The sequence below is a fragment of the Paramormyrops kingsleyae genome, chromosome 3 (genome assembly GCF_048594095.1).
Source record: "Paramormyrops kingsleyae isolate MSU_618 chromosome 3, PKINGS_0.4, whole genome shotgun sequence".
Classification (NCBI taxonomy): domain Eukaryota; kingdom Metazoa; phylum Chordata; class Actinopteri; order Osteoglossiformes; family Mormyridae; genus Paramormyrops; species Paramormyrops kingsleyae.
In genome coordinates this window covers 11,515,537-11,541,529 of record NC_132799.1, presented here as the reverse complement: position 1 = coordinate 11,541,529, position 25,993 = coordinate 11,515,537, and the positions used below count along the sequence as shown (strand labels likewise).

Sequence of the window (25,993 nt, the reverse complement as noted above, 5' to 3'; positions counted from 1 at the left end):
TAAGGTAGGTATAATATATATATACACACACACATATACAGTATATATGTAGATTAATTATTATTTCTGTTCCAATTGACCCTTTAAACTGATGAATGGCAATGTCACAATTTTCACAATCCTAGATTTGATTTGGAGTACAATTTAGCTCATACTTTATTCTTGAAGAAACAGCTAACCACTTTCAATAAGGTCAGCTGATTTCATAACTTGACTACCTTCCCTTTCTCAAAATCTCACTAAAAAAAACCTGGTCAACCCTTTGCAGTCATTTAGACTTCTACATGGATGTTGCCATTAAATTTCTGATCTTACTACTTTTGAATATTGGGAAACACTATATTTCTCTTGATACCAGAGGGATTAAAGCACGCCCCTTAACCTCGCCCAGCGTAAATGGACTGGACGTGAATTGATGAATGAACAAATTAAAGTATTTCAACCATTATGATGACAAAAAAGAATATGTAAAATAACTTTGATCTAGTCTCCCATAGATCAATAGATATGATAGAAATAGACATAAGATAACATAAATAGACATAAGTACCTATATTCATAGCAACATGTGGTTTTATTACACTTATTACATTTTTTGACATTCAGCATAAATACTAATGTTAATGACATTCCATTAATAGTTGCTGCCATCTGGTGGTCATTATGTGTTAAGAGGTTAGAAATGACTGGTTTTCACTTGAATTTCCACAGGAAGTAACGCTTTTCGGGTTAAGTTTTTCTAAATAATAAATGATCCATTCAGCAGTTTTAAACACAGCTATAAATCTAGAATCTGGTGGACAAGCTGAGAAAAGAAAACCATTACTATAATTACGATGTGAGGAATATTTATTTGAATTCACAGATCTTCCGAATGCATCTTTCCGTATTGTAGGGCATTGTCTATAAATGTCTTTCGAGTCATTCATTGATAAACACCAGAAGACTATGTTATACGTGCTCTTAATAGAATGTTTAATTTAAATATCCATATTTTTCGAGGAAAAGAAAATTATAATATTTGAGAAGCCAACTACTTTCCTTTTATCCTTTGGGAATTAATATGTAACTATTATATTCAGTTTACCGGTTGTGTACTTCACAATGTGGCATGATGATAGGACTGTGTAACTTGCTTTATGATTATTCCATATTTAGCTGCCTCTTAAAAATACAATTATTACTGCTGCTATTGCTGCTACATTTGTGACTGTTGTTAAAATCTGATAGGACTTTAAGGGTCTGTACAAACAATCCATCAGGTGATGAAGGCACAAGTACTACATTTCCCAGCTTCCCAACGTTCAAGGTGTCAAACTATATACAACATAGAAAAGAATTAGCAATAATTGTGTGAGAAATCTTGGATAAAAGTGGATTTCCAATCAATTCCCTGCTTGAGGGTGGTCCAATATTTGCTCTGTGAATGTCAAGCAAAATCACAAACACATGTTTGTAACTTAAAAAATGTGTTTAAATTAAACCCAATGAAGTGGATTAAAGAACATTAGACATTTAACATGTAGACTGTCCAATAAAGACCACCCATTCATCCATCCTTACCATCCTCCAACTGCTTATCCTGATCAGCGCTGTGAGGGAGCGGTAGGGGAGCAGTCTGGATAGGATGCCAGTCCATGGAATGTCACACACACTCCTACACAATATACACCATGCGGAATTCTGCATGTCATTAGAGAAACTGGGAGGAACCCCCCCCCCCCCCCTTACTGGAGGTATGAAGCAACAAACCGCCCACTGTGCCACCATCAATAAAAAACTGTTACTAATAAAGGTCACATTTTCCAAGGTACTCCAGTTGTCTCACTAACAGTTCGGTTTTTCTCCCTTAGTCCCGCAGCTCATTTCATGGATAGCCGCTGGAGGAGGAATGGATGACGATGACGACGACGATGATGATGATGATGATGATGATGATGATGATGATGATGAAGGAAGCCACTGTTCAAATATCAGTCCATAAACTCCTTCCGGAAACATGAACTCCACCCCAGTTCCATGGATATCGTAGAAATTGCAAACTGTATGCAAGTGATGAAGAACGAACATATGGACAGACTGATTAGATGAAAGATAGATAGATAGATAGATAGATAGATAGATAAAGGTATTCAGTATAAAAACGTTAAAAAAATAATAATAAGGATTCACCATATGACATTCCACAGAGTATATTTTTTATCGAAAGTTTAATGCATTGGTTCCTCCAACAGACTGTCATTGTGCAAACTGAACGGCTACATGCACGTCCAACAATGACCACCAGATGGCGCATAAAATCCATGTCGTGTGTTCCAAGTATTACATCAAGTATCTCCTCTGAGTCAAATATCTTGACGTTGTTGATATTTTGGTTATAATTGTCGTATCTACGTTACTAAGCAGGAAACGATATTTATATAGCTAACATTTGTAATTGCGGCTGAAAACAATAAATTATATAAGTGCTTCAGTTCATATTAAATAGGCCTGCTTGGAGTGTTTTTCAAGTATGTACGTAAAAATCGCTTGCAATTTGAGTGGAGTAGATCAAATTGGGCGTATTTCTGCCAATTTTGTAATAATATCGTTCCCACAAAACTGTGACAGAAATACAACATTCTTGTCCAAATACATGATTAAATTTACAAATCATTATCGGTCAACTTTGTTTTTCTAAGAGCGGGATTTGGAAGCTTTTAGATAGTAGTTTCGGACTTAACTTGTAGAAGGCGCAGCACATCGTTTTGACGCTAAAACATTTATGCACGAATAAAATATTTAGAATAGCCCAAAACTGCTGCCGTACAAACGTGTTTCAAAATAGAATGACTAATTTGAAATAGATGTTAAGTTCCATTATTATATTATAAGAATCGATATTATTTAAGGTTTGTAGTGTTAAAGGGCAAAATTAAAACGAACAATTATTACCAAGAACTTAAAATTCAATGTGCTCAAATGATAGATTTCTTGCAGATTCTCATCCCCTCAAGTAAGTCAAGTAATAAATAGAGGAATGGTAATTGCCAAAATGACGAAATATTTACTAAATGCTTTAAGCGTGATGTATTTATAAAGTGCAGTATTATACAAAGATTTCGCAATGACAATGTAATTATAGGCCATGAAATGTTTGCAAAATACAATTATTTTTTAAACTTTACCCAAATGTATCAATTTACATAGTCCTTCGTATCCACTTAAAAAGTTGCTAAGAACTATCGATATAGGCGATGTCACCTGTCATTTTTGGATCGGTTAACCTTCCCCATTATTAGGAACTTTATAATCCGCGAAACAAAACCGGTACCAAAAAAGTTTACTAGAACTGGAATACATAGGCCTATAATAATAATAGGACTAATAATAATAATAATAATAATAATAATAATAATAACTTAGTAAAATTAATAACACAAGACATAACAAACGGTAAAATACGTACCATTTTCCCTACTCGCTTAGGTTGTTTAATATAATAAATATTGTCCTGTGATACACTCAAAATAATTATGCTTCTCAGTAATATAAAAGTTTTCTATACTTACTAAAGCTTGTGCTGCGTGTTTTAATTCCTACTTGAATAGGCTATATGTCACGAAGATAAAAATCACATATCCATAAAAAATACGCAGAGGCTAAGTGCACCACTCAGTGTGATGACGGTGAAGGGTTTGCGCTTTTTTAGCCGTACTAGACTATAAAGCAAATCGAAAGCAAAAAGACTTGTCATAATGAAAACAAAGACATTATTGGACTTATCACAAAAATGCATGGAGAGCCTAATAAAATATGTTATATTTTTTTCTTCAGAGATCCCACATATTTTAAAACAATGCTAAAGATTTTAATACAAAACTCTTACGCGAACATTGCACGCAAATAATTTGACTTACAACAGGCCTAAATGAAACTTCTAGTCAGTTATAATACTTGAGAAAAATCAAAGTTTAATTGTTTATTTTTGCTTATCTCAGTGATTATAAATGCATCTGCTTGTGTTTTATAGTTGTATACTCTAAAACTTTGTACATATTATTAGTTATAAAATAATTACTATTGACATTTTTGTTGGGTACAATAAAGATAATAAACATTTAATGAATTACGGTCTGATTGCCTGAAATATGTTCATTTTAGCCAGTTATATTTACATTACGCAATAAAATCAAGATTTCTTTTAAGGCTCTTATCCGGTCTATCGTCCTTCTGAATTCCCTTGCAACACTGAAAATCATAGTACAACATACTTGTATTGAGGTTAATGTACTTACTTTGTCAGCGGTAATTGATTATAAAGTAAATATATCTTTTTGTCAAATCTTGAAACAATGATTTCTACAGTACGATGCGTCATTAATAGCAGCACAATAAGATCTTGATAGAGTGAAGCTTTGTCAAAGTGAGGCGCATGCAAAGTACAAAAGTCCGCGTTGTCCAATCAGAGTGCAGACTCGCTTAATGTTATCCAATGGGAAAAATGCGCACGCAGGTGGCTGCGCGGTTATCAGCGCATCCCGCTGCGCTCACATCACAGCCCGAGTCAATTTAGAAAGTCGACCTTACTCCGTACTACATCCAAACCACTAAAACACATCATCTGTTCTTTCTACTTCCGAGTGGATACCCATTGTGGACGCACACGGCAAATACACAAGAGACTGTCTGAAGTCAAGCTTTTTTTGAACGAACAAGTTAGAAAACTGCGCTGTAGAAAAAGTAAGCTTTTTTGCGTTGAACTTTTAACTGTTGCAGCTTTCGGAATCAGCTCCACAAGGCTGGTAGTTGTGTCTGTGTATTCTGACCGTTTTCTTTTTTTTTTACCTTTTTTTTTATTTGGTTTTTATTTTTACCGTCGCGCATTCAGTGTTTCATGCTCACAAATGTTAGCAGTTGGGCAGATGGATACTAATCGGCAGAATGCTTTCGTCCTAGGCAGTACACCGCTGGCAGCTTTACACAATATGACCGAGATGAAGACATCTTTATTCCCTTACACTTTGCAAAATCCCTCGGGCTTCAAGGCACCTTCGCTCACAAACCTGAACTCGCATCTCTCTCTGGGTACGCCGCATGGAATAAGCGACATCTTGGGCAGACCGATTACAACAGCTGGACAACTGCTCTCGGGATTTCCCAGGATAAATGGGCTGGCCACCTCCGCGGGGATGTACTTTAACCCGGCTGCCGTTTCTCGGTACCCGAAGCCCTTGACTGAACTGCCTGGCAGAGCTCCCATATTTTGGCCTGGTGTAATGCAGAGTTCTCCGTGGCGAGACCCACGGGTCCCTTGTCCCGGTAAGTGTTAAGTTTGCAATACAATGCTTGGGTGCTTGAAAACGATACTAGAAGTCATGGACGCCTGTTATAATCTTTAACTTAATGAACGAGCTGGAATGTTTCAGTGGACCTTATTGCTAAAATGTCCCGTTATGCAACGACAATAACAACAACAATAACACAAATAATAAAATATTCATTATATTAAAGTGTTGCAGTGTTACTTAAGTTTATATTTGTAGAAGATTTGAGAAGTATCATTTAAAAATAAAATCGTAATTAGCTGTTTTCAGTCAACAATACAGAATCGGTGTAATAAAGGAAAATAAACAGTTCGGTGTGGTATGAGGATCATGTAGCCTAAGTGGTGTTGAAACTGATTAGCAGCATTTTATGCATCTGTACGTTTTTACTGACACTGAGGTTTATCTCTTTAGCCCAGGCGAACATGATGCTTGACAAGGACGGCAAGAAGAAGCATTCCAGACCTACATTTTCAGGACAACAAATTTTCGCTTTGGAGAAAACTTTTGAACAGACGAAGTACCTGGCAGGTCCCGAAAGAGCACGTCTTGCATATTCTTTAGGGATGACCGAAAGCCAAGTGAAGGTAACGATGCTCCCTCCCCATGATTAAATATCACGCTGTGTCAAACCGAGAACCTATTGTTATTGTTGTTGCTGTTGTTAGCAGTAGAAGTGAAATACTGTAACCGATTCTTTTTTTTTTTTTTTTAGTATTTTATATTCTTTAATTACGCCCCGTCATATATTCCTACCTAATAAACATTAACAATACTGCTTATATTAGGCATATATTGAATTTATTTGAAGCTCATGCAGTGAATATAATCAGCTACCACCCCAAGTGATATTTTGCGTAACTCTTCCCATTTTTAATCAACAGGTTTGGTTTCAAAACAGAAGAACCAAATGGCGGAAGCGACACGCAGCTGAAATGGCCACAGCCAAGAAAAAACACGATTCGGAAACGGAGAAAATGAAGGAAAGTTCGGACAATGAGGACGACGACGAGTACAATAAACCACTGGATCCAAATTCAGACGACGAAAAAATAACGAGACTGCTGAAGAAGCACAAAGCGACGAATATGTCCTTGATCAGTCCCTGCAGTAACAGCTCGGACGCCTTGTGATAACTTAACGCGGGCGGAGGACTCTGCTGTTCGATACTCCAAAAGCTAAAATAACCAGGGTATATACCGTTCAAAGATTGAGGAGAGGGCGGTAATTGGAAATATGAGATATATGTTGTACAGACGATAATGTAAGTGAGATGTATATATTTTTTACTGAATAAGTTATGTGATGAAGACATCCAGTACAGGGAAGCAACTTTTCCCCCCCCCAAAAACAAAATTTTTTCTTGCGTTATTACTAGCTTAATTTTGTTGTCAAGTGTCACTTAACAAGCAATTCCCTGTTTTAAAAGTTTAAAAGACTGCGCAGGTACATAATGTAAAATGTTGTAAATTATGATGTAAAAAGTTTTGTTCACATTTTCCATTTAGACAGTTTTTTTGTTACATTTTAAGGAATTTATGTTTTTATTTTACCAAAAAAACTCGATTACTGTTTATGTTGAATTAAGAGAGTATTATTACTTCCACAAAATGTAGGAAGAAAATCTTTGTATTATCAATAAATTATTTAACAAGATATTGTTTTATATATCTTGTAGTATTTTAACAGGATGCAGTATACACATTACAGATTATTGTTCCAACATTGGGACAACATGAAACGACTCCGATTGTGCAATATTATATGCACTACAACCTGTTAATGGTAAACTAACATGGGGCGCTTTGGGTGCGCCTTTTACTACTAAGCTTCCGTTATATTCTAGATCTGTGACGTTTATAATTTGTAAATATATGTGGCTCATAGTTTAGTATCAAATGAACTGATACTGTAATATTACCCATTTACGAAAGGGAATGCAACAATACCACCAAAATATAGCCCTCGGGTATAAACAAGTCACTATTTTATTGCTTGAACTACATGTGATAGGAGACACACAAAATTAACGTACTCAAGAGTTTAACATAAGACCCATGTAATTTAGACGAACAATTCATTAAATACCAAGATCAACTTAAATTAAGATCAATACGTACCTCATGGTACCGTTTCACACCAATTTAACCGCTACATAGTACACAGTTCAATATACTGGCGCGCACACGCATCCGTAATGTTACAGCTAGTTAGAAAACTACTCGTTTTACTTTTACTTGGATATAATTTTCGTTATTTCTCACAACGGAGAAAAGTTAAAAACAACAGCTCATGTAATGATTTCCCTTCACGATTTTTAAAAATCTGCAATTTTCATACAACATGATTTTTCGATAGTTTTTTAACAATAGGGTATTTTTTTTTAAAAAAAGAGAAAAAAATACTTTTAGTGATTTTGATGCAAGATTTATGGTCTTGATATGAACGAATGTTTTTGTCGGGGATTCCTGGTTGATTCTAACGGTGACCTAGTAGTACATTTTAATTACGCATAACTATTGCAGCTAGCCTATGTGAAACAAAGACTATTAAACAGACAACGGGAAAACGAAATAAAAAAAATATTGGGGATTAGTTATATAGTACGGGATAATAACATATTTTAAGTACAATCTTCAGTTACAGTACACGGATATTAAAAAGGCAGAAAAAACTTGACAATTAAGTGAAGATAAAGGCAACGATTTATGCGAAAGAAGGCAGCCAATGATTAAATGCATTTGACGAAAATAAATCACACAATTTGAATTCTAATAATTTTATTGCTTCAGAGCCACATAACCAACTCTAAAGGCCATGTAGTCTACGGGGTAGAATCTCTATTTGCTTGAAGGAAAAAAATGCGATTATAACGCGGCCATTTCCACGCTATCACGTGACCTGCAAAAAACGTTTACAAGCAGTTTTGTCTAGAACCAAATCACACTGTCAAGACGACATCAATTCTGAGGCAGGCAGAAAATTATTTCCACTTGTAGTCATTTTGATGAAGAATCAATGACGGTTTCACACAATTTGTGAACTCTGTAGTGTACTAAATTAAATCAATAAACTAAACGTTTATGTTTCATCAATAAACTTCTTAATCGCAGTTTAATGCTGTAATGAGCTATGAGAGTAATTAGTTGCAACATAGCTTTGAATGTTGCAGATGGCTACATACAGAATTAAAAAGCAATTTTTTCTGCAATTAGAATATATACAATTTATAACTGCACATCTTTAGCTACTGTTGGATTAAACTGTTTTAAGTTGTCTTTCACAATGTTCTTATTTAAGTATACAATACTTGGCACCGAAATGCAGTAACAAAAACAGAAAAAAAAAGTTTACAGTTTAAGATACCCAAGCATATCTAAAAACATCACATTCAGAGCCATAATATTATGTAGAAATAAGTTAGAATAAGAATAAAGTGAGACTACTATATGTGATAAACAACATCTTATATACTTGAATGATCTATGGCATTGCTTAAAATACCTTTTACAGGCTATATAAATCAGGTTCGCTGAATAATCTAAAACTGCTAGATTTAAAGGTCTTTAAATGCCTGATGGGGCATCTGAAACAAGATCCAACCCGAAAAATTGTAAGATATCCCTATTTCAACATTGAATGTTGGTACGAATTTAAAATTATCCTTAATTTAAGTATAGAAAACGAAAAGTAGCTGATGGCTGTGAGGCATGGCTGTGTATAATATCCACCCAAATCAGCAATAACAAAATCAATGAAATGAAAATAACTATCTATTCTAGGAATGAGACCACAAAGTCGTGGTAAAAAAAAAAGGCATTAAAACCATCAATACATCTACATATACAATTCAATATACAAATAAATCTACCAATATAGATATACAAGTTTTTTGCATTGCACTTTACTTTTTTAACATCTTACATACTGTATGGAAGTATCTTCTATGTAGAGGCATCTCTATAAAATGTAAATATGGTATCTAAAATATGTAGTATTTTCAATTAGAGTTTTGGCAACAAACCTGTGATGTGTAAAATAATTGTCCATATTTCGGGGTCCGTTACGGGGAAGATGATGACGGGTTAGGTAAGTGAGGGATTTTCTTGAGCACAGTCCAATATTTTAAGCATTTCTTGAACACAGTCCAATGTTTTAAGTGATTCTTGAGCACGGTCCAGATGTCTGAAGCACTGTGAACCAATTGCAGTCTATGGATGTGGATTTAAGGACTCGGCAGCAAAGTCTATACAAATTTTTCTGTTTTTTATATTGATATTGTTCTTAGAGGTCGGTTTCTTGAAAAATCTTCTCGACCCTTTGGCACCGCTTACCTGCAAAATTGAAAGCACGCTAAAAATGAAAAGCAGTAGATAAATAACTTTTCCAATTTTAGAGTGCAAAAATAATGAAATAATAATAATAATAATAATAATAATAATAATAATAGTTGTAGCAGTAGTAGTAGTAATAATAATAATAATAAAATAATATTTACCACAACATCACTGCACGACACAACACTTGTGCTTATTTGCATTAGGTTTACCTGCCCCTGCTGTTATTCGAAATGACAGGAAGACAGGCTGCAAAAGAAAGATACAGACGTGTTTGTAATTGCATCAGACTTGGTCTAATTCTGAGACATGGAAAAGTATAAGATGTTTTTCCTGGTTTTGAAACACATACTCAACAACTCGAAACTGAAATAAGCAAACACATCACATGAGTCCCCATGTTCTTGGTGTAATGTATTCACTAATAATATGAGATTTTAGCTGTGTAAAACAGTTTCTGCTAACAATTTTTCACTGTGATACCGAAAATTACAGCTTTTCATTAATCATTGGTCTGAATGATTTTTTTCTCTTCCACTAATAGACTAAGTGAGAACAACAAAACTTTTAATTCATCTGACCAGGCTTATAGCTTTTTCAGTATTATTTTCAATTAATATGACAATACGGTTACTGAAGACAGGAAAGAAAGTTGTGAGCAGTAACAGCTCTGAAAATTAAGAAAGCAGCAGAAAAAGTTACCAAGCTTTACTCTCTTAAATAAGTGCACTGTTTGTCTACTTGCACTCACAACAACAATGTTGATTGGATGGTGTCCATATGCGAGTGATATAAAAGAAGAAGATACAAAAGCAATACACATACAGCATTGGGGGATCAGCGAGAGTATGGCGTCATTGTTTCATGGGCTGAGTATGAAGTGTATAAAAGGAATGGCAGGACAGCAGTCATCTCTTCAACAAATAAATATGTAAACAATCCCGCAAGTATTTTCAAGCTAGTGCAAATTAGCTGGAAGTGGCATCTCCTGTGAAATTACACAGTTAGAGCTCATGACAGAGTGTAAGACATCTGAGAAACCTATTACTGTTTATATTATACTGATCGAGGAGAGTGAAGCAAAATGAAAGGTTCAAAATGAAAATGCAAAAATTGACGAAAAACTATACGGCACACTCAAACGACAGACTTAATGAATTAAAGGAAACTAGACAGCTGACAGAGAGAGATCAATAATGCTGTTACCTTATGGTCCCCCATACAGACGTTAGGCCCTATATTATCATAGATCACAGCTTTGTCCTCATTTTCAGGCTAAAGGTTAAAACAAACAAACAAATAAAAAACAAACAAAAATTCAGTTAAATGCCTTCATAACTAAGAAAAATGCATTCAATAAAAACAAACCACAAATGATTAAGAAACAAACAAGCTTAAAGAAAATTGCAGAAAATGTTGAGAGAAAGAAAATTATAAAAGAACAATTATTAATCCACAAATAATAAAAAGATCATTATAAAAAAATATATTTTTTATTCTAAATATTTTCCTACAGAATAATATTCAAAAGATGTAGAAAAGATACATGTTTTTTTGTACTTGAACTAAAGACTTTTTAAACACTCTTCATTTTAAAGTCAAGCAGGATGCAACCAAGTATGACTAGGTGAGATGTGCTTAAGGACAAAAAAGTAAAAAATGAACCATAAACTTAAATTTGAATTAACTTCAAACCAATAACAGAGTCTAAGGTCACCACCACAGCAGCGCACCAATGGTAGGGCTAGAACACAGATATTACCTCTTCGTAAGGCATGCATCAGCACTTTCCAATATGTTTGGGGAGCATCGTGCCACTGACTCTGAGAGCCGGGATACATTCATCAAACAGGACTTGATCATTTACAAAGGCAGCATAAAATTGTGGATTTTCGGGCTGCATAATCTTTAGACAGATAAACAAATTACCAGGGCTTTCCGGCAGAAACAAGCACACACTCGGGTGAGCATTCATTACCGCGTGCTCTGCGCTGCCGACGGGCCGCCCAGGCAGCGGGCAACCTTTGGTGTGTTAGGGCTCGGAAAGCAGAAAATAACATGATGGCAAGTTAACGGACCGTGCCATGATAGATGATGCTGCATGAAGGCTGTTTACAGCCCCATGTCTCTACAATCTGTGGCGCCTTGTGTCTGCGTCGACGCTCAGTGCCCCGTAAGCTCATCTGTGGAGATTCACACATTAGGGGATTTTATAAAAAAAGCTCAGGCTGGACCCTCTATTATCAACAATTAACAGCTAAAAACTGATATTATTGAGTTAAGTAATATATGCATGTAACTCAATTTTTGAAATCATCCTTTTTTTTTTGTTTAAAGTTGCTTACTGACGATTTAATATTCAAGTTTTACCAGATATAGTTAACACTAATAGGAGGATAAGGGAAATACTCAGCTGGTAATTCATTTACATATGAACAGGATCTATATATACAAGATATTTACGCTTAAACAATGTCACTATGTACTACTGCTTTAAGAATATTCCAATTGCCACTGAGGTCAAACTATCTGCTAAATGTTTGCAATGAAAAAATTAAATGATCAGATAACAGGTTATTTAGCTTCCAGTTTAGTAACACTAATACTGAGCTGTAATTTATTTTGAAATATATCAAAATATCATTAAACAATTCTTATGCTGTTAGCCTAACAGCTAGCTTTAACATCATTTAACTTTACCTGGCAATTTCAAGTAATGTACCATGGTCAACTGGAATGCTATACTGCAGAATGTTGTTTTATGCAACAATTATGTCATAATCCAAAAATAACCTAGAAAACATATTCAAAAATGCCACAATTTAAACTTCATTAATTAAAAATACTCATAATAGTCAAAAGTATATGCAATAAAGTGTCACAGTGTTATTTCAGAAGCTCCGAATGTAATATTTATTATAGTTACTGATAACTAATCTTATTACCACCTAATTTGTGCTGGCTAAAGTGTACACATTGTTGCAGTATGAATTCATCGCTACCAAGTCTACAGCATAGTAAACAACTTATATTTCATCATCATCATGTTTATTTTATGTATATAAAAAAACAAATTTTAAATTCCTAAGTAACAGATTGATCCCCCGAACTAACTATGGTTTCTTGGTGTGCAGAATTCACTTTATTTTAAATTCCACAAGAATCACATTCCAAGGTCATTCTTGAGTTTGTTAAAGAAAACACAGAAATAGAGTCCATAATGCGAAAACAACACAACCATCCAACAGAATCAAGCACGACTTTCATGTGTTTTTAATGCTGGACCATTAAACAAGGTTGCAGATCTGTATGCATGTTGGATGGATCTGGGGTAGAAAGATTTGTCTGAGTGTACAATGGCAGTTTGGATCTGTGACATTGTTGACTTTCAGTAATAGGAAACGGGGGGAGAGTAGTTTCTAGAGCTGAAGAAATCAAAGTTCTCCTGGGCCACAGTGCTCATACACACAACTGGCATATATGTACAGCCTGGATATGTACTGCCTATGTGGACTCAGCTTATCTCCGTATATGAATATTCACAGATGCCGTATCTCCATCTGTGGGGCTGGCGGAGCTGAGAGAGAATAAGATGGATAGACAAAGATAGAAAAGGAGGAGGGAGAGGGAGGGACAGACGGGTATTGAGCGATCGAGAGACTCAACATCCACTACAATTTGGAGAGCGTCACTGACAGTGTAAAAACCAAATTACCTACTGAGGCAAATTCAACAAACTAATGTGGATTAGAGGCCGGTGAAATTCATGTAAGTATGGATGGAAATTTAGGGAGACAAACTCACTGCAAGCTTCCCCAGGTCCAGCCAAAAAAGCATTTCTCATCACGGTTGTTAAAAATATCTTCCTAGCAGAAACTCAGGGAATTTATAATATAGAAAACAAAGACAAGAAACAAATAACTGCAAGAAGCCAAATGCAAGCAGGACATATATTGTATTTAATTTTGAATGAAATTTTATTTGGCCATGCAAACCTTACATAAGCCAGTATCTGACATACTCTGAAGTGAAGCTTAAAAAAGAGGAGATCCTGTACGCGATTTACAGTGATCTTCCAAACATGGGACCAAAACACCCAGTGGGTGAAATTGCACAAGATACACAACTGAAAACAAATATCCAAGAAGCCTACTAGTTTAAGTACAAAGTCTAAAAACTGTTAGAACTGGTATAAGACAATAACTTTCACTTCAGTTTAAAGAGGATTAAAATTAAATAGCTCCACCAGACCACTATCTCAGAAAGACACCTTCAACTGAATCCAGCAATGAAGTCAGGTTGACGGTAGGCATTTTATTTACTTACATATTTATTTATTTATTTATTGACTGACTAGACTAGTTGAAGCCTATTTTTCAGAATCAAAATCTTTCTGCCCACCGTAGACCATTTTCCTTACAATTTATGCCTAAACCATATAAAAACTAAAATCCATGTCAGAGTGATATTGCAGTAGCTCTGCACACCAGCAGTTAAATGTTAATGTTGCCCATTATTATTATTTTATTAGTCATTGTTTGTTGGGTATTCTTAACTACATAAGAAACTATTAAGAACAATTAATGAAATGGCCTTTCAATGTTTTTCAAAAAGTTACAATATGCGTCACACATGACAGACACCGGAACCATGTAAACCACATATTAAGTGCTATGATGCGTCATTTTGGGGACCTGGGAGGTTAACATTAAAATTAACAAATAAAAGCCGAAACCAAATGCTGGTTTGTGCAATAAAAGCAACTTTTTAACATTTCTAATCAAATTTGATATGAAAATCCCAGCTCATACTGGCAGGAAAAAACATTCCTGGTGGGTGAAGTGGGGCTCAAACTGACATCTAAAGGAAATGTCTGTGGCAGGTTCAGAAGCACATCTCTGGTAACTTACCTTTAAAACCAGATCCTTGGCTGAGGCGGACATCAGGATCCGGTCACACCAGGCAGGACAGCGAGTGTTCATGTACTGCTTACCCTGACTGGCATCTTCACTGTATGGGTAACTGGTTACGAAACAACAACATTTCTATACAACCAAAATATATATATTTTTTAAAACAGGCATTCGCAAAGACAGACACATAAAGAGATATTGAATAGGACCAGTCTAAAAGCAAATCGTAACCATTATTGAAGAAACCAGAGTCAGTATAAAAATAAATAAATAAATAAATAAATAAATAAATAAATAAATAACTATGATAAAGGAGAGAGTGTGAGGGTGTGTTGGCTCCGAAAGACGATGCAGAAAGCAGAGGTGGGAGACGCGGCTGTGTTAAGCCAGCATGCAGGATTCGCTGCCATCAAAAAGAGATTAGGGATATGGCAAATATCCAAGAGAGGCTGTATTGGAAATGGGAGGAACAATTCAGTGATTTAAGTTCTTTCTACACCTACCGAAGCCAAAACGGATTTACATTATTGAAAATCCAATTCATAACTCTATCTCATTGAGCTAAAATAGATCTGAATGACGACAATCAAATTAACTACTCCAGTGCTTCAGCAGACTAGGCTGTTTCACACTGTCTGAATAACTGTATAAATGCTTGTTTGTTAAATATGTGTGTTAGGAGACACAGATAAGGAATAAAGTGTTCAAAAATACATCCATCGTCCAACCACTTATCCTGATCAGGGTTGCAGGAGAAGCTATAAGTCGATTCCAGGCAGCGGAGGGCCCAAGGATGGGCAGAACCTGGACAGGATGCCAGTCCATCACAGGGCACAGGGCTGGGGTACAACTGCACAGGATGCCAGTCCATCACAGGGCACAGGGCTGGGCAGAACCTGGACAGGATGCCAGTCCATCACAGGGCACAGGGCTGGGCAGAACCTGGACAGGATGCCAGTCCATCACAGGGCACAGGGCTGGGCAGAACCTGGACAGGATGCCAGTCCATCACAGGGCACAGGGCTGGGGTACAACTGCACAGGATGCCAGTCCATCACAGGGCACAGGGCTGGGCAGAACCTGGACAGGATGCCAGTCCATCACAGGGCACATACACTACGGGCAATTTAGAGACCCCAGCTAGACTAACTGCATGTCTTTGGACTGCAGGAAAAAAACTGCTGTACCTGAACAAAATTTGGGGTTAGTGATTCGGTATCTGGTGATATCTAAAATGTTACTGTGATATATGATATGATATGATATGATATTATATGATTAAATTCAGTAATTCATGATCAATATTTTCAATGCCGAGAAACAAGCTGATTTTAGTGGAATTTATTTGAAATCAAAAACACTTAATAAATGTTTAATCTTTCATTTAAAATAGAATATATTGAAAAACATATGTCTCAAAAACAGAAACAATGCCTGCACAGTAAACATTCTTTTATATTTTTATTTTAACAACAAAAACCTATGTCTGGATATGTATAACTTACTCAAGAACACAAATGCACTAAACTACATACAATGTACTGTAATGTATTGGTCTCTACCTTCTACCAAAGTGAGTATCTAGATTGCTTCGTGCGAGAGATTTTTTTCACCAATTTCTATTGGCAGCATTTCGGCACACCATTTGATGATATGAATTGATATTTGTTGAGTTAATTAAATCGTCTAGTGGCCTTACCAATCAATATTTCCATTAGAATCGATGAATTGTTATATCCCTAGACAAAACCCACAAAATATGGGGAGCCTGCAAATTCCAAACAGAAAGTAGAGGCAGGATTCAAACCCACACCCAGGAGGCGTGAGGCGACAGAGCTACGCTGAAGTGTCAGATCCAACAGTTTTTTCCTAGATCCTTTTAAAAAAGCAGGAGCTAATTAGTTCACGCATTAACACTCCTACAAACACCTGCCACGGCAATCACCCATAATCAGGTCCTTTTGCACTCCGATATCCATGCATCAGTGATGAGGATAGAGGGCATCTAGTCTCCAATAATATAAAGGAAATCAGTGAGGTGAACTGACTGGCAAACGATGTAGTTAAGCTTCAACTTGCTTAACAGCTGCTCCATAGAAAATGTTACAGTTGTGCCATAGTGACCATGACACTGAGGTGAAAGGTCTACATAAGGGTAGGTGAATGGTTTCCGAGGAAGGAAGGAGGCTCCGATACGCCGGCACACAGCCCCCCCCCCCCCCCCCCCCCGCAGGTGAGTGCACAGGGACCGGGGAGGCTGACTTACAAAGCTAGCAGCTCCAATTAGTATTAACTGCACCTCCAGCATCTGGAAAAGCTGCCACTTGTAAAGGGGGGTTAAACTGATCCTTGAGATGAAAGCAAAAGAGGAGAATAGAGCAAATGGGACAGAGGCAGATGCGGGAGAAAAGGAAGAGATATGGTACAACAGAGATAAGAGGGAGTGAAGAGGGACAGAGAGTGGAAGAACATCGTCATCAAGGCGCTACGTTCTTCATGAGACTGAGCCTCTCAAAGGTTTATCGAAGACTTTAATGACATGATATTGCTACACCTCTGAAGGGAATTTGATGAGCCCATGCATGATGAAAAATATTGATTGAATTTCAGACACGATGCAAAACTGGTCTGTGATGCAACTTTAAACACTCGTGCTTCAATTAGGAAAAGAATCAATCAATAAGACTGAGACACATGCATGTAGGAAATGTGTCACATTGATAACTGGACAACTGGAAACATCTGAATTGTTTTGGAAAATATACTTTATGACAGAAATCGACAAAATATGCAAAGATATCAATGTAAACATCTAGGTTTTTGAACATGATAAACCAATAGCTATTAAGAAATTCCAATCACCATGCTTTTTCAAGGGGGGGAGGGACTAAAGACAACCGTATAATTACTGTTTTCCCCACTGATCCTGTGCTGAAAATTATTCCTACGCACCATGTGTGCTGGACGTCCCACAAAACAGCAGACGGCAACAGAGCTTCCCTGCCTACTGAACCGTAACGGAGAAGGAGCTGACCAGGCTACACCGATACTGCCCAGGAACTGCAGTTTGCCAGTTTGGCTCAAAACACTTAAGTGCAAAATGGCCACCTTTAAACTAATTTGTATTTTGTATAGTGCCATTAAAAAAAAATAACAATACTGCTGTAAAAAACTTGGGAGAGTTCAACACACAAAGTTGATTGTGAAACAATAACCTGCACAGGAAGAAAAAAAACAACCATCACATCAGCATTACAACATATTCAGGAATGATTCATTAGAATGGGTAAGTGATTTGCAGGCAATAACAGTGACGGACTTAATATGACAGAACTTAATAATGAAAGTTCCATCAGTTACAATAACAAAACAGTGTATGAAAACTAAGCAAATGGCATAACTAACCATGCAAATAAATTCAAGCTGTGATTTAAAATCAGCAATTGAACAGGGGAAAATTAAGGATTTAATAATGGAATCATAATGGGATTTTTAAATTGATGCCCATGTTCTGCATTTTTTGGCAATTAAGCTAAACCAGAGCAGTTTAGAACAGAAACCATTCTAGAAGTATGGTGAATACAGAAAAGATTCTTTAACTAATTATTTGACCAAGAAACATCTAGTATTATCTGTGAACCAACTCATGCTGCCAATGACAAGGAAAAATGTAAGAGGCTGTAAGAAGCTGCCAAGTGGCATGTGGCCCTCAGTGGGAAAACCAAGGTGGGACTGGGAGATGTACTGGGAGATGTACTGGAACAGTAACAAAAAAATTCCAAAACAGTTATCTTTTTTTTTTTTTTTTTTTTTTTTTTAAAGACATGGGATGTACTTTGCCTACAGCCATGATACTCTAGTCCCTCTTCACTTGGTGACCAGAGGGACAGAGGACAGCGCAGATGTGCAGGCAGTCGCATTTCCCCTGACGACATCACGCTAGATTACATGACAGCCTTAATGCAACGACAAACAATAGAGTGGCGCTTTGAGCAACATGATTAATGCGCCTGATTAGTGCGCTCACAAACTTATCTGAGAGCAAACTTAGAAGGTGGGTGTGAAGTCTGAAAGCCGTCAGTTCCTATCGGGCTCATATTACCTGAAGCAAGAGTAATTACAGTAATTAATGGGCAGAGCTGATAAACACAACAATTGCCCACCTGTACATCAGGGCTCTGTGTTTCTGAAAATACTTCCATGCATATATGGTGTGTTTCACCACCAAGCGCTGTCACTAAGGTAGCACAATAAGCAGCTTCTCAAATGGCTACAATGTATCATTTCAGTCACAGAATGAGTTTTTTTTTTTTTTTAACCAGAACACCAGGAGCTACGAATTAACGCACTTATATTTGGGAGCTATAATTAGTTTGTCTTCAATCATGCCGGTCCCTTTACGTAGATGGCAAAATCATACTACTTTTAAAGAATGTACAACCAGTATGTTAAAAGGTAACATACCAGTTTAAATAGTTCACAGACAAATAAATAGTTTGGTACAAGTTTAGAGTGCAATTGTTACGCCTTTGAGAAATCAGCCTAACTTGCTTGAGTAGATACACGTCCAATGATATAAATGAGTAAAGTTAACTACTGCAGGGCATTTTAGCAGGATGTCTACTAAACGCCATAATAAAGTTGTAATAACCTTTATTGGATGTGCTTGTTTAAATATCTGGGCGGTTTAGCAAAAACTCCAGATACCCATGTGTGATTGTTTCCCCAGCCAACACAGGAAGTCAACCTGGCATAGCACTTTGTCCCTAGCAAACTAACAGCCCGGGGGAAAATGACTCAAGCCAAGTCCCTGGTCAACATTCATTATCTAACAGTTAAGCAGTCTTATCTTGTACTATATAATGACAAATAAGTGACAAGTCAAACAGTGTTCCATTGAGAAATACTCTATTTAATGAGGGCAATATAAACTTGTGAATACAAGGGGAAGGAGCAGAGATAGGAGATACTGTGTGACGGCAGCGAGGTGAGGGCTAAGGTGGGGCAGCCACAGGCTAAGCTCACATGACTCCCAGTTGGGTGAACTGGTATGAAGTCAATCCCACTCCTTCAGCTCAAATCAATGCCCTCATCAAAGCAAGTTCCCTTCTGCCAATCCAGCCACTTACAGTGGCCCTTAATTAGTAAGCCAAACAGTTTGTGACATATGACATGCATGTTTCCACCACAATGTCCAATAATCAGATTTGCTGCCATTTTACATACATTCAGATTATAACTAAATTTGCATTACATTATGTGTTTAATAAGACCCTAGCATTGAATCTTAAAAGGTGCATAGAAATATCACTCCCTGAGAAAAGATTTGCACTGAATGAAATGTTTCTAAAGAGGTCCCTATTATGCATTTAAATCACACAGAGGGTCCCAAAGTCAGGATAAGGTGACAAGACACATATGCATAGTAATCTGTCAGCCCTTGCTGCTGTCTGCATGTGACAATAATTTATCCTTCTTTATAACTTATACCACGTGCCTGTACTGACTGATGCTCTCATAACATTGACGGTTGTAAGGAGATAACAGCTGAACTATTCTACACTCAAGCGAACGATCAGATATGTTTTTTGGACCGAACTGAACATCTTAGAGACACAAGCCTGTCATGCTGCATATCCGTTTTCATATTACTGCTCCAAATCCATCCATCTGTCCATTTGTCCGTCCATCGATCCAAAGAACTATAATTTAATGTCTCACTTTCATTTTCAAGATACTGGAAAGCTGCTGAAGTCACTTTTCGGTCCATGATGCAAATCATTACAAAATTATGTATTTGCTTAACAGATCAAAGGCACACTAATGCACTTAAGTTGGGGCCCACTAGAGGGCGCAGTCCTGGGGCTTGACTTTTGGAAACAAGGTTACAAACCAACCTGCCCAGAGTGGATGTTTTCTTTCCACAGTGGTATTTGGACCATCATCATAGGCTCATGTAGTTTAGAAAATATATGTGAAAGAACCCCAGTTGGTCTCTGGCAGCTTCAGCAAACGGTGAAGAGACAACTATATATCAATCCTTCTCCAACCCCCTCTGCCTGTCCAGACTTGGCAAACAGAGGGACGCGGGAATGGAGTCACTCATTCTACTGGACTGTCTCCCTGCTTTCACCCTTTCCTACTTCAGGTTAACTTGGTCTTGAAGATAAGAAATGCAGACACAGGGCTCTCTGATACCCTACAGCTACAAGTCCCCTTTCTCAACAAGCTCATCAGGAGTACCATATTAGTCCACGCTAACTCCTCGCTTTCTAAGTCATCCCAGTGTCGGCTTTGTATAGTCGTCAATCTTGCCAAAAACAAACCGGGGATCCTATGCTCTCTCCCGACATGGCACAGTCGATCAGTGTCCTGCCACTCTGGCGCGGCAGGCTGGCTCCAGAGACACAGCTCGCACCAGAAAGCCAGATTCCACACACCGGTGTGTAGGTGTAGAGCTGTCAGGCCTCACCCTGACACACGACCTCTCTGCAGCGCACAATATGAATTTACAATTTGTAGCACGTTCTTTAAAGGCGAACACCGCGCACGGAAATGTCGCACCCTAACAGCCATGCCACTATGCTGGCCTGTGAGCGATGCAAAATAATTACAGCCATCTTAATCTGGACTCAACAACAAAGGTCATATGACTTATGAGAAGATTCCTGAGAAGGTCAACCAGAAATAAGGGCTTTTATTCAGTGAAGACAGAACCATATAGTTTAGAAAAGATTACAATGACAGACAGATCATTCAAATCTGGCATACTATAATTTTGTCTGCTTCCTTAAATCAGTTGTAATGCAGAGAAATTGACAAAACAACACGATATTCATGTATGTACTGATGCATTCAAGAAAAGCCAATATGGGTCACTAACTATGTCGGGATAATATTTCAATATTCCACAAGTAGTTTAAATGCGTTACAGGCCCGAGAGATGTGGAAAAGCCAGTATATTTGATAAGACTCTTAAGCGTGGGTATTTATTAAACGTAAGAAAGGGAAGTTTTGGTCTTTGAGAAACGCACAAATTGCGGCGTATAGCGGAGAGATCTCTCCTCATAAAAACACGATTTTGTGTGAACTACGTATAGTCACGGACTTCTCATGAAGTATACCGATTATACATAATGTGTTCTCTACTACCTAATTAATATTTCATTAATACAGCTGGATTACGTTACTCCATGTTCTGCAAAGCTATTAATAAATAGGTTAATAGATTACTGTTGTGTGCCTTTGGGGGGCAGATGTAAAATGAAAATGAATCCAAATGTCATTTATGTAAAGCGATGTAAATCAGTGCTGTGATTAAGACAAGAAGCTATTTAAAAACGCTGCACGGCTGCCAGAACCTTGACCCCCTACACCCGCCACATCCCACCCCCCCACACAAACACACTTCGCCACGACTGCAGTTTATCAAGCGATTATTGTTTGATTACAGCTTTTCATTATCTGCAGTGATTGAGTCACTACTGGCGCCAAAGGTCAACTGCCATTATCACACCAGCTCCAAAACATATTCCACGTAATCATTTGTTTGCACTCGATTTTTGAAAGGGCTAATTGCAAATTCATTTGTTTGAGGAGTAGGAGAAAGTAGAATTCTCTCCTCTGTAGGCAGCAGTGTAATTTTCCACCACGTATGAATTGTTATGTTCAGTTAGCCTTGATGTTGCAGACGGACATCAGAGCCTGAGCAACGGGAGGTTAATGGTAACTGGAAAATTTGTCAGTTTTTAGAAACGTGCAAATACCACTTTCGGATTCTTATTGGAAGAGATATTTTGATTAGAATTTAAAGAGGTATTTCTGTTGACGCTTTTCTAAATTACCGATAGCATTTTGATAATTATGAACATCAGTTTAAATCTCTGAGCCTACTAATTTCACAATTGTACTCAAAGTGTGTTTTGGAGACAAAAAGACATTTCGCTCTCATGGGAAAAAAAGAGTAAAAAGATATGCCAATATGTAATCAATTCAAATGTAAATAATTACACAATATATACAAATGAAAACTATAACAATTTAAATTTTTACGAAATTTATATACACCTATGTAATAATGATTGCTAGTATGATGCGCAGTATTTGAGTTATAGACACACATGTACACTGGATTAATATCATTGAAACATTTGTACTTGGTTCCATACCTTGGAGGAAATGAGATCTCCAGTTCGTGCAGCCTTTCCTTATACACAGATAGCTCTTTGTCAAACTCTAAAAGCTGAAAAAGAGGTAAAAAGAAGGTATAACTGTAAGCTGTCCCATAGTGAGATATGGGTTGTTATTTGCGGTGAGAAAGGTTCTCATACATTTAATGTGTGTTTGCGTGTATTGTGTTGGCGACGTGAAGGTCTGTGGCAATCTCATGCCAAGTGAGGAAGTCGAGGGATGGGCCTTCCCTAACCTCATCACAAAGACTGAGACTGTTTTCCCACTTTTCATCAATCATGTCTCATCTCCCAGCTGTGTAGATTTCTGATTGCAGTAATGGCAAGTGCTCAGGTATAAGATGACGCCTCTCTCTCTCGCTGTCTCTCATAGCCACCCCCCCCCCCCCCCCGCCCCACACACAGCTTCACAAACCTCATAAATCATTAGTGAAAAGTGCAATTAGCAGCTTCTTGTACACATTAATTATCTATAAGAAGCACAGGTAAGTTAAACACCTGGATCACTGCATTCCCACAAGACCAGCGGGTATCAGGAGACACACAAGATGAGTCTGTCCACGCTGCCCAGCAGCCGGGCAGCCAAATCATTAATAAAGCAATGCAAATACAGAAGGACCTACCTGATGAAGACACGGGCACAATTAATTACACACATTCTTTATCTAACTCTCTCAGTGACATGAAATATAGTGTAGAAGACAATGTGACTCATGACAGGATGTCAAATTAAAAACTCAAAGCGATGTACAGCTCAGAAGGTACCACGAGCTTATTCTCCGAAACCACATAATATAACGTATCTTTGACCGGATCTTTATTTTTCGCAAACACCTTAGATTCAATTTATGTTAATAAAATGTTACTTGCATGGAAGGAGCTAGAAATTCCCTGACAAAATGTCACCTTGGGGCCCCTGTCCACTGTCACATATTTAAGGGCCCCTGAAAAGTGTTGGGCCCCATGAATCTGCCAGGGCATCCATGCTCTGGTTTGTATTATAGCATCTGTCTGTGACTTGGTTTAAAACCAATTTGAGCTTTGCGTAAAATTTGTTGTGTTACTTTAAGCATAAAGTATTTCTTTAAAATATACTGATTTCATAGTAAATTATTGTCAATAATTTATTGCTGTTTATAGAGGTAATTTGAACAAAAGAATAACTAACCTGTCCTACCCACACAGTATATTACACGGGTTAACAATGACATCATCATCACCACTAACCAAACCAACCATCCCCGCTAACAAAAAGCCACCATCCCCGCTAACCAAAAACGAGAAGCACGACACCCCAGCTTATGATGAACAAACTCAATCCATCAAAAGTCTCAACGTCTCTGTCTGGGGTCAAATGTGGATACGGTGTGCAACTACGCATATATTACGCGTACCAGCAAACTAGTATCCCTGAAAGCACGTGCTTGTGTGCGTGTGCGTGGGAAGTGGAAAGTGGAAAGTGGGAAGTGGAAAGCATATCCGTAACCATGTGCTGGTGGAGGGAGCAAAGTCATGATCAGCCAGTCTGGAGGAGCTGCAGTTTACAGACAGAGGTTTGAGGTTCAAGAGGGCAGATCTACAGCATTCATCAAACTCAGGCTGCTGGGGTCACGGGAGACTTTGCAGGCCGTGAATGAGAAATGGGGTTAAGGGACGCTGCACAGCACGGGCGTGCACAGATATGCCCCCCCCCCCCCCCAAATGTCCACGGCTACCATTTATGGCCTAGAACACAACATATGTGCATGAGTGTAAATACCTTACCCTGTACGCATCCTAAATTAAGAGCCAGCTGGCAATAAAAAAAAAAAAAACAACAAACAACAGTGCCAACACTATTTGTGTTCCTGTGATGTGTTTCCATCTTAAGTGAATGTTGAGTAATTCATTTAGGGTGACTGGAAAACCCAGGGGCTGAAATTTCACACTACATTTCATCTTGGGTCAATTAAGCATAATGATTTGCTGGTCTGATAGGTCAGCAGTAAAATCACTGCTTATATGGGTTCAAGGGCTCATTGCAGCATAAAGTGGTGGTAGTTTATCAGCTGGAAATGACCTTGAAGTTCCCTACTGGAGTGGTCAAACTCTGGGAGAAGCACGGCCAAGGGTGAACAGGAAAAAAAAACACTTTTAAATGCAGTGAAAATTAGTATTTGGTCAAAATTCCCACTACACTTCAATAAACAGGGAGTCCTAAATCAAAGCAGGTTGGATTGTGGATAAAGGGAATTTGTTGAGGGTAAAAGGTATAAAAAGCTTCATTGCTGACTGTCTCCCTGACCTGGCCTGCCAAGCTGTCTACAGCCATAATTGTGCTTTGATTTATAACTTGTCAAATACCCTCCTGATGTCATCTGCTGGCATTAAAAGCCATCAATAAGGACAGAGTTGAAAGGTCGTTTAATTTTATTTTTGACTTCACTCTTTCCTTTCATTGCAAAGCCATATTTTCCTTCTTTTATGAGATGTTCATTATTTTGTGCAGCGGTACAGGGCAGTTTTGGCTGCAAGTGGCTGAAGGGTGACAGGTTCAATCCAAACAAACATTCCTTCCAAAAGACTCAAAGGAGACTTTCTCCTCTGAATGCCGTTATCAGTTACCGAATGATTTTAAAACTTGAAACTCTCTGCTTAAATTTTTACCTACATACCAATTTCATTCCATTATAGGGCTCAATCCATGTGCAAAAAAAAAAAGAAGGTCACAAGCCAATATACAGATGGATAAGATCAAAGCCCTGTCAGATACCTACTACGAGTATAGCTGTTATTTAAGATGCTAATCAATACTCTTACAAGATAAACAAGATTACTGCAGCGTTACAAAGTTGTATGCCGTACCATTACACTTACTACACGATAGAGTTGTATATTTCTCAGTAAGGTCAGATTTTATTTAGATTGCCGCTGTATTTCCACTTAAGATCTTTGACAGGTAAAATATTGACGAAGCTGAGCTATTTTTCCCCCCTTCCTCTGGCTGCTTGAGTGGTCTCGGATGTACGTTGGGAGCATGACCAAGAGAAGTTACGGTGACAGGAAGGTTCATCACTCCGCGGTAGGCATGCCCGGCCTGCACCGATGCAGACACCACACAGATAAAGTTAAAATAAAGAGATACTGTAACAAAATCAATCGTAGCGAAGAAGACAGGTGGGAGGCTGGGCGGCGGCCAGTCGCCGGGGCCGTGCGCTGGCGGACCCCTGCAGGCCCCATTGCTCGCGGCTTGTCCGCGATGCCGCGGC

The 25,993-nt window shown here is 37.8% G+C and overlaps 2 protein-coding genes and 1 long non-coding RNA gene across 7 annotated transcripts in view; 1 reads left to right on the top strand and 2 right to left on the bottom strand.

Annotated features, from left to right (window-relative positions):
* Positions 1–555: 555 nt before the first annotated feature.
* LOC140588179 (uncharacterized) lies at positions 556–4,457 on the bottom strand. The gene is made up of 2 exons (XR_011989475.1): positions 4,278–4,457; positions 556–2,042 (listed from the first exon to the last, which is right to left on the bottom strand). It is a non-coding gene; the product is annotated as an uncharacterized lncRNA (long non-coding RNA).
* A 78-nt stretch (positions 4,458–4,535) lies between these two features.
* On the top strand, positions 4,536–6,962 carry nkx6.2 (NK6 homeobox 2). Of its 2 annotated transcripts, XM_023840165.2 has the most exons (4): positions 4,537–4,722; positions 4,939–5,301; positions 5,721–5,893; positions 6,191–6,962. In XM_023840165.2, exons 2-4 carry the CDS (start codon positions 4,968–4,970, stop codon positions 6,437–6,439), a joined length of 756 nt encoding a protein of 251 aa, XP_023695933.1. In that variant the 5' UTR covers positions 4,537–4,722; positions 4,939–4,967; the 3' UTR covers positions 6,440–6,962. The 2 variants fall into 2 exon arrangements, with proteins under 2 accessions (XP_023695923.1, XP_023695933.1); XM_023840155.2 differs by having other exon boundaries at positions 4,536–5,301.
* Positions 6,963–8,069: 1,107 nt separating this feature from the next.
* inpp5a (inositol polyphosphate-5-phosphatase A) overlaps positions 8,070–25,993 on the bottom strand; it is a 119,516-nt gene continuing 101,592 nt past the window's right edge. For 2 of the 4 annotated variants that reach the window (XM_023840775.2, XM_023840838.2), the window contains exons 12-16: positions 22,725–22,798; positions 14,554–14,665; positions 10,850–10,918; positions 9,856–9,892; positions 8,070–9,640 (exon numbers count right to left, since the gene is read on the bottom strand). In XM_023840775.2, coding sequence (XP_023696543.1) covers positions 9,591–9,640; positions 9,856–9,892; positions 10,850–10,918; positions 14,554–14,665; positions 22,725–22,798 — 342 coding nt within the window. In that variant the 3' untranslated portion in view covers positions 8,070–9,590. Of the gene's footprint in view, positions 9,660–9,804; positions 9,893–10,849; positions 10,919–14,553; positions 14,666–22,724; positions 22,799–25,993 lie in introns of all 4 variants that reach the window. The other 2 variants (XM_023840795.2, XM_023840784.2) reach the window with 2 other exon arrangements.

Excerpts from the sequence above, each read along its gene's own strand:
- nkx6.2 (XM_023840155.2), top strand. The coding sequence starts at position 4,887 with ATGTTAGCAGTTGGGCAGATGGATACTAATCGGCAGAATGCTTTCGTC. Across the intron at positions 5,302-5,720 it reads CCCACGGGTCCCTTGTCCCG|CCCAGGCGAACATGATGCTT; the intron begins GTAAGTGTTAAG and ends TTATCTCTTTAG. Across the intron at positions 5,894-6,190 it reads TGACCGAAAGCCAAGTGAAG|GTTTGGTTTCAAAACAGAAG; the intron begins GTAACGATGCTC and ends TTTAATCAACAG.